Genomic DNA, 9,105 nt, shown 5'->3' with positions numbered 1-9,105 from the left:
GCTGGGACGGTGCAGACAGGAGCTCTTGGCCCTGACCTCCTCCGTCTAGATGAGGCTGAAAAGGAAGCCCAGCGCAGACGGTGTGAAGCGAAAACACTCCTTCACTTTCTATAAACTGATTCACTTGCAGAGAGAGAAACACCAGGACGACGCAGCAGCTCTATGTCCAGCAGCTCTATGTCCAGCAGGTTTAAAAAGATTATTACATGAGGTGCTGCTGAACATGTATTTGCAGTATTTATATTCAGCAGTGCGGCGCAGGGGAGAGGCTGCTGTTTAACTGCAGCTGGCTGAGTCTGAATTATCTACATACACACATGTAGAAATATATCTGTATATGATAATAACCTTTAATCATTTTGCTTATTTTTATTTTATTTAAATTTAATCTGAAATGACATCATAAACACAAATAAAGGTTTGGACACACTTATTCTTTCATGGGTTTTTCTGTATTTTTCTTTATTTTATTTTCTACACTGAAGAACTGAAGACATCACAACTATGAAATAACATTAAACTATGTCTTAAACAAAACAAAATACAACAACAATTTCATATTGACAATGAGCTAATGGACACATGAATTTCCCCTAGGGGATAAATAAAGAATCCATCTATCTTTATTTTAGATTCTTTAGATTTATAAACTGTCCGTCACCTTGACGACAGCTTTGCACAGTATTGATCTTATCTCAGGTGATTTAAAGAATCTAAAATCTAAAACACTTTATTTTGTTTGCTACATAATTCCATGTGTTAATTCATAGTTTTGATGACGTCAGTTTCTAATGTAGAAAATAATAAAGAAAAAGCGTTGAATTAGAAGGTGTGTTCAAACTGTTGACCGACACTGAACATGATGATTAGTGCTAAAACCTGAAGGAACTAAATCTATTTTATATGAGCAAAATAAACAAAGATAAACTGGAGTTAAAGGTTCAATCTTCAGCTTTTCATACTTTCTGAAATCAAAATATGCAATGAAACATGATCATGCTCCTTATTTCAAAAATCAATGAACGCTAAATTAAAAATGTATTTATTTTATTCAGAGTATATTTCAAAAGGCTTGTTGTTCTTTAATTAGAATTGAATTAACCTGTTAATGTGAAAGAAAAAGCAAATCAGTCCAGTAATAAATCAAGTCTAAAATAAATAAGATTAAAAATGAAAATAACAGAAAAGGATCTAAAAACAAAAACTCTACATTTATTATCAATTGAACATATTTACACTCTGACTGACGTGAAGCTTCAGACTTCTTTAGATTTTATTAATATTTTCACTCACTCATTTGATTTCATTTACCCACATATAGATTTGTATTTATTAATTCTTTTATTTCTGACAGATTGGCCTCTGAATACTGAGCAACACTTCAACACATCCGTCTGTGGAGAGAAGAATATCTCTCACTCTCCACACGTTATCTCGCAGCTCCAGCTTTTATTCTGCATGTTCTCTGAAAAAGAAGAAAACTCAAACTGATTAGAAACAGGATGAAAATCGTTAAAGTGAATCACCTTCTAACATGTAACTATCATCACAGGCAGGTAAAAGGTAGCAGACCTCTGAGCCGCTGCTTGGCCCCACGATGACTCTCAGACCTGGGGGGTTGGATGCAGCTGCCGCCCACCAACAGCCCCAGCCAGTTCATGTGATGCCCCAAAGTACCCACCACACAATAAGCTGCCTGTTGTATAACCAGCTCTGCTGGGCTTAAATCACTTGAGGAGTTTCTCTGCTATTAAACCTTGTGATTCCCTCGATCGATGCCTAAAATAAAACTATGAAATGTGGCGGCTGTGAAAACGTCCTCTGCTGTGAAGCTTCCTCTGATTTGAGATTCAACACTGACAGCCTGAGAAAACAGACGGTTTCCCTCTTTTCTATTAAATCACGTCTTCACAGAAAAACTCCTTGTGCATGTTCAGTTACCTTTACTTTGAAAGGACTGCCTCCCACATAATCTTTACCTGAGCGTGAAGCGTCTCACGCGGCGCAGCAGTTTGAGTGAAACTTTTCTCCTCCAGGTTTCCAAGCTTCTGTCTCAGAAACACACAAAAACACGGCAGGTTCTCTCCTCATGAAAAGACAGTAAATGACTGTCTGCGGCTGCCTGCTGCACATTAACATATAGAAATCTGATAATCCTCCCCGAGTGACAGAAGAAGGATCACATGCCCTGACAGGAAGGAACTGTGTGTGAAATGCTCGGAGGATTTCAATTACAGAACAGAGAATGAATATAAATGAAAACTGAAACGCCAACAGCTGTACGGACGCCGGAGACAGAGACAGGGGAGGAATCAGATCCATGAGCTCCTCATTGTCCAAATGAGCAGAATAAGGCCCAGAGTGCAGCCGGGGTCGAGCCTTTAAACTTCTGCATATCTTCCAATATTTGCATAATAGACAGGAAAGTGTGGACATCGTCTCAATTAAGAAAAAGAGATTGTCTGTGTGTGAGAGGCGCAGGGGGAAGCTGGGACGAGGCCGGAGACACTAACAGGCAACAACGAGAATCAACATAATGACAGAGTGGAGTCAGAGTGACACTTCTCTAAATCAATATTTAATCTGAGGACAGATCACACAGAAACAGAACATAAACGTCAGGATCCGTCCCGAGTGGAGGACGGAGCACAGAGGCTCATTAGAGGTAAAACGCTGCAGGTTCCCGGGTTTGACCGGATACAGACTCAATGCAGAATAAGAATCCGGGCGAACGGTGATTGACAGGTACGAAGGTGCGGATGAGACGTTCTGGTTTGTTTGCTTCTTCACAGTCTGATAAACAGAGGACAGAGGGACGGTGGCCCGCGTCTATTCACGGACACACATTCCAGTCTGCTTCCGCTCCAGCACACAAGCTCAATCCCAGGGATTTCCCCTTTCAATGAGGGGGGGGGGGGGGAGAGAAAAAGAGGCTACAATATCACGTCCTTTAGATGGAGGGACAGAGCGGCCGGGGTACGCAGGGTGGAGGGACTCCCGTCATTCACTCTTTGAAACACTTCCTGATTTAGGTTTCATGGGCAGTCAGGAGCTCTCTGTTGTGAGCAGAGGAGGGAGGGAGGGAGGGGGGGGGCAACCTTTCAGGTTTGGTCCAGGGAGGGGCTGATCTGGTGCCATCCATATACAGCAGCTTTTAGTTTGGGAATGTGAGTAAGAACTGTTGTCCAGGGTTGAAATGTTTCTGTTGGTTTCACACCAAATCTAAAGCAGGTGTGTCCAACGTCCGGCCCGCGGGCCGATCGTGGGCCACACTCCTACAGTACAAACAGACTTTAAACTTTGGCCACAGCTACGAAGCAGAAGTCGATGGAGGACGAGGGCCGACGCTTTTCAATCCTTCTTCAACTGAAAGACGAAGCTCATCTGCAAAGAGACAGTCGCTGTTACGAAAGAGTTCAATGTGAAAAGACAAGAAGATAATTCATACCAGCGACACCCCCCCCCCCCCCCAGCAGCTGCTTCTCACATGCCGGGGCCCCCAGGTATTTTCACATTATCAAATCTGGCCCCCAATTCAGAAGAACTCTGGACGCCCCTGGTCTAAAGGCATCACCCTGAAGACACATCATTCTGCTAAAAGGCCGCTCATTAACGAAGATGGAACTGCAGCTTGATCTTCCTGGAGACCAGTGAGGAGCAGAATAATGAGTCCACAGCTGATCACTCCTGCAGAGTGATGCTCTGCAAAGGCAGCGGCTTCCTATTATACAAGAAGGACTCAAACTCAGGACTATTTGACAACTGAAGCAAGAGAAGATTGAAATAAGGACTCGTGTGTGTGTGTGTGTGTGTGTGTGTGTGTGTGTGTGTGTGTGTGTGTGTGTGTGTGCTGCCTCTGTAATGGCATCTGCTTAGTCTCTTGGAAACAACAGAGGAGGCAGACGGACAATAAGCTTTAATAAAGACGTTTCTCTGGGAAGTTAACCGTGATCAGTCGGTGTTTATCTCATTTTTGAGACTCGTTAATTGTGTGCACAGAACACACACACACACGCACACACACGCACGCTGCGCTGAGTGTGGACATCCAGACGCACTCGTTGGCGCAGGGGCACACTTCAGCCTGGAGTGTCCCGTCTGAGCGGCTCTGTGAGACTGAGAAGCGTCTCCCTAATTAGAGGCAGCCCGGTGCTGGACGTCTCTATAGGCCGAGGACAGGGCCCTTTGCCGGCTTTGTTCAGCAGCCTCTTCTTCCACTGAAGCTGTCACTTTACTTTTCTATAGGCCCGAGGGCCGCGCTCCTCGACGCTGTTGTCCGCTCCCAGTCACACAAACAGACATTTCCAGGGAAAATCTCTGCAGCAACAACAAGCTTTTATAGAGAGTGAAGCCGCTTCATGAGACAGTTTCTCTCGGAAACTTAAACGCAGCTCGGACTGAAAATCTCATAAACTCCCGGCGCGAGACACTAAAGAGAGAGAGAGAGAGAGAGAGAGAGAGAGAGCTGCTCTTTGTTTCTGAGCCGAACCTGTCACGCCGCTTTAAGATGTAATTATTTCCAACTCATTTTTGCATAGAAACCTAATTATTCACCGAGATATAAATTAGATTCCACTTTCATGGAGACCACGAGCCCCCGTATAAACTCCTGCAGGACACTATTCAGCGGCCAGCCTCTTTCTCTCCCCTGCGCCCTGAGATGGAGAGAAGCCACTGCAGCTGCTATTCACATCAAGCAGATAATTGTTAATGAAAAGTCATTGCGTGGCATTATGTTGTTCACAGGATCATTGTTCATTTTCCCCCATTGCCACTGAGGTCTATATGGAGGACCAGAGTGTTTCCTTTGAGTTTTGGTATTCAGGATCTGTTGCCTGGTAACTAATAAAGGGGCAAATCATCCACTGTATTGGCCAAGATGGGCCGCAGACTGGCCGTGCACAACAATGCGAGGTTTGTAAAAAGGCGTTGATACAAGTTAATGATGCTTGTTCAACAAAACCTTAATGGACTTCTTCACGGTATAATATGGCATGGGATGCGATGTGAATGAGAGGGGGGAACTTCAGCACCGCACTTTAACAAGTTTGTGTGTTTTTTTACTACTGGGAGGAGCTGGACGCGCACACGCACACGCACACGCACACTTGCACAGACTATCATTCTAGATATTTTCTTTTTCCACTGAGGAGACTAAAGTTAATAAACCGGCCTCTTAAGACTTTCATTTTTTTTTATAAAACTTTTTTTAAATTCCCTTTTTAAATGTTATTTTCATGTTATTGAATAGGCCAGTGATTAATTACCCATCAGCATGATCTGAAAAGCGGGTTGAATGGTGGAGGGGAACCGCTGCAGTAAAAAGAAGAGGCAGGAGAGAGGTGGAGGTGGGGCCCTATATCCATCTATCTATCTATCTATCTATCCATCCATCCATTTCACCGGCTTCTCTCTTAACCGAAGCAGACAAAAAAACTGCAGCCCTGTCACCTCGAGCAGAATAAAGGGAATCAAAGGATTTTTCCCTTAAATGGACTAATTTTCTCCTTGAATTATGAAAGTCGTGGCTAGGTAACAGGCTGTGCTCAGTACCCGCCGGCTTAATGCTTCCTAAATCCTTCCACGTGGCTCCACTAGTCCTGGCAATTAGGCCTCATTATAGCCTCATAAAGGATCTCATTTGTGGGATTACTTAATAGACAATGAAATTTTATCGTGCAGAATTATGGAAAAATAATATTGGAGCTCGCATGGTGTGATGAGGGCGCGCGCCACGCATCATTCCGCTTGGTTTGCTTGCTCCCTCTCTCCCCCTCTCTCCCTCTCTCTCCCCCTCTTGTTTCAGACTATCTGTGCCATAACACTTCTGTGCGTCTTCCTTGTCAAGCGCTGGATTCACGTTATTATAGCAATTACAGTCAGTGTGACAGACACGTTTGTTTTGTTTCATCTGCACCGTGGTTGGATTTTAAAGACTTTCTAATTCCCTCAGAGAGTTTCACCAAAGCTTCAGCTGTTCTCATGTGCTGCTTCAATAATCAGAAAGTTGCTTTATCTTAAAGGGAAAGTGCACGAGAGACAGTGAGGGTGAAGCCTTCAGCTCCACCTCGGGCCTGTTCCTCCACCTCTGCGTGTTTCCTGAGGTCAGAGGAGGAACCGGCGTGTGGTGTCGGACCCGGAGCGGCTGCAGCATGAACCCACCGCCGGCCGGCCTCTGTCTGAAGGTCCGAGGCGTTACTTGGCAGATGAAAGCAGAAGCTAAACCTGCCGGTGACCTGCCTGCGGATCAAACCCGCTAATTATTGTCACAAGATGAGGGATTAGCGCATTTCTGAAATAGCTGCCTGTTTACCCCGCACAGAGCCGCCATTATAAACACTTTCTAATTGAATCCTAATCGCCATCGAATAACCGCGGCCCAGACTCGTCATCGTTCATAATTCTTTAATTGCTGGAAGTGAAAACTGGACCAACCGGATTCAAAGTGTGATTAGGACCGCGAGGCGATCACTGCTCACGGTCGCGCGCGTGCACAATTCAGTCAATTGCATTTGCAAAAAATAAATGTAATAATTTGAATAAAAGTAGTTTTGGATAAAGTTCATTTCACTCTGAAGCTTTGGTTTGTGGTGCAATGATTTAAAACATTCACACTGATCTTTAAAAGATATTATTCTGTTAGAAATCAGTTTATTTCTGTTCCACTTTCACTGCAGCTGCAACAACAGGTTCAGAGTTGATCTCGTGTGTTTCATGAAGTTAGTTTATATAATAACAACTGTTTCCAAATGATGTTTTAGAAATGTGCAGCTTCAGATTGATCATTTCGAATTAACGCACTAAATGTAATTTTACAGCAGCGCGAGTATTTATGATCTTTGAGGCTTTGTTTAAACTTTTGGAATAATTTGCAGAACTTTAAATGAATCTGAGCAGAATAAAAGCGGCGCCTGGTTTTATTTTTTCTTGTGTCCGAGACTTTTTTTTTTTTTCCAAATTCGGGGATAAAAAGAGAAAATCTGCAAGTTGTGATTGGAGGCCCGGGGAGACGTCACGTGGTTTGGGTCGCTGACAGTATAAACCCTTACCGCCGGCTGCGCACGTGGGTGACGCTGCAGGGCCAACCCTCTTCGGGGTCCCTTTTGTTGAACCATCAAACATAAGCACCTTTGGAGATCCCGAGGGGTTCAGATGAGAAACAGCCATCATCTTGCGCGCGGAGCCATCACTTCTGAGCGGCGCAGTCATGTCCAGGTCCTTCTACGTCGACTCTTTAATAATCAAGGACACGGTGCGACCGGGACCGGCTGAGCACCCGGGACACGACTTCCTCATTCCCATCAGCATGCACTCTCCCAGCGTCATGACGGTCACGGCTCCGGTGTGCCCGTCCAGGAAAAACGGGACTTTCTGTGTTTGCCCGCTGTGCGTCACGTCCCACATCCACTCTTCCCGCAGCGGCATCCCCATGCTGAAGAGTCAGTTTCCGGGAGCGGAGGCGCAGTACTGTCAGAGGATAGCGCACCAGCAGTCTCCGGCACTGGCTCACCCGGGACACACACCTGTCTGCACGCCCACCTTCAGCGTCACAGACCCCAGGAGATACCACTGTCTTTCTATTGGTAAGCACCTGTTCGCTTCTCTCTCACTCTGCTCGGCACCTGTTTGATTTCTCTTCACATCTCGTGTTGCACTTTGAGGCAGGTGCGTGGATGCCACTGCTCGGCTTTTACGCACGCTGATTTACGCGCGATACTTTGTGTTCCCTGCATCTTTGACAGAGTTTAGATTCTCAGTGATGATACGAAATTATCTGTCTGACATGAAGAATTTTTTTCTCTCCAACAGGCGCCTCTGACAACAGCCACATACAGAATGGCAAGAGGATGCGCACGGCTTTCACGAGCACGCAGCTCCTGGAACTTGAACGGGAGTTTTCCACGAACATGTATCTGTCGAGACTCAGAAGAATCGAAATCGCCACGTATTTGAACCTGTCGGAGAAACAGGTGAAAATCTGGTTTCAGAACCGCCGCGTGAAGCACAAGAAGGAGGGCAAAGCCACCCAGAGGAGCGCGCACAGCGGGTGCAAGTGCACAAGCGCTCACACAGACTATTCAAGGTCAGAGGACGAGGAGTCTCTGTCTCCTGCCTCTGCTACGGAAGAGAAAGAGGTGTCACCCATCTGAGAGGAACACGACCCCCCCCCCCCCCCCCCACAGTTCCCTCTGCACTCTGCCCTGCTACAGTTTTGGGTTTTTGCATCACGCAATGTCTGAGCCACAAAAAAACAAATCTCCTGCATGAAGTCTGAGGAGCTGAATGTTGTTCTTCTGCTGTTCAAAAATAATTAAAGGAAAAAATATGTGAATTGAAATATTTGGAAACATGATGCTGATGTTCTCACCTGCTGATCCGAGTTCCCCCCCATCCACCCCCCCCACCCCTCCCAGTACATGTTCTGCCTGATATCCCATCACTGTCAGTGAGATTGTGTGTGTGTGTGTGTGTGTGTGTGTGTGGTGTTGACAGCCCGTAGAAACACTAGAGGCCGAACTGTGTGGAACCTGCACGCAACAATTTGTAAACTATGTATATCTGTATTTATTGTAATAAACATGAGGAGTTGACCTGAGACTTTGTCGGTGTATTGACTCACTATGATCAATGATGTGTTCATCAATGAAAAACCGAATACTGCAAATATAAGAATAAAAAAAAAATTTAAAAAGTAATTTAAAAAATATTTCTTCATCAATGAAAGTTGAAATAATTAAATTCAAATTAAATAAATTGCATTTGAGAATATATGCAAATACAAATGCTCTTCAGGAAACACATTAAACATCTAATAGACTTTAAATATAATAAATATCTTTAAAAAACGTCTAAACAGCTGGATTCATTTGTCTCAACAGGAAAGTAAATTTCACAGAAGCAGTTTGTGTTTTTCTGCAGCTTCTCCGCCACAACATCAGGAGACATCTTTCGTTATCACGCTGTCATTCCCGCGCCGTTAGAGTCAGAAACGTTGCGTCGCGCGGCCCCATTTCCATGATATAAGCTGTTTGAATCTAAATGGATGGGGTGAGTTTATATGAAAGTGTAGCTGTAATTTCTCCTCAGATCTGCCCACAAAAGGCG

General features: G+C 44.8%; 1 protein-coding gene across 1 annotated transcript; it reads left to right on the top strand.

Annotated features, from left to right (window-relative positions):
- The first annotated feature begins 6,804 nt into the window (after positions 1 to 6,804).
- On the top strand, positions 6,805 to 8,590 carry gsx2 (GS homeobox 2). The gene is made up of 2 exons (XM_056378057.1): positions 6,805 to 7,583; positions 7,810 to 8,590. Exons 1-2 carry the CDS (start codon positions 7,208 to 7,210, stop codon positions 8,148 to 8,150), a joined length of 717 nt encoding a protein of 238 aa, XP_056234032.1. The 5' UTR covers positions 6,805 to 7,207; the 3' UTR covers positions 8,151 to 8,590.
- The last annotated feature ends 515 nt before the right edge of the window (positions 8,591 to 9,105 follow it).

The sequence above is a fragment of the Seriola aureovittata genome, chromosome 6 (genome assembly GCF_021018895.1).
Source record: "Seriola aureovittata isolate HTS-2021-v1 ecotype China chromosome 6, ASM2101889v1, whole genome shotgun sequence".
In the NCBI taxonomy this organism is placed as follows: Eukaryota; Metazoa; Chordata; class Actinopteri; order Carangiformes; family Carangidae; genus Seriola; species Seriola aureovittata.
Note: the sequence above shows the minus strand (reverse complement) of the source record. Positions and strands in the feature narration are given on the sequence as shown.

Excerpts from the sequence above, each read along its gene's own strand:
- gsx2 (XM_056378057.1), top strand. The coding sequence starts at position 7,208 with ATGTCCAGGTCCTTCTACGTCGACTCTTTAATAATCAAGGACACGGTG. Across the intron at positions 7,584-7,809 it reads ATACCACTGTCTTTCTATTG|GCGCCTCTGACAACAGCCAC; the intron begins GTAAGCACCTGT and ends TCTCTCCAACAG.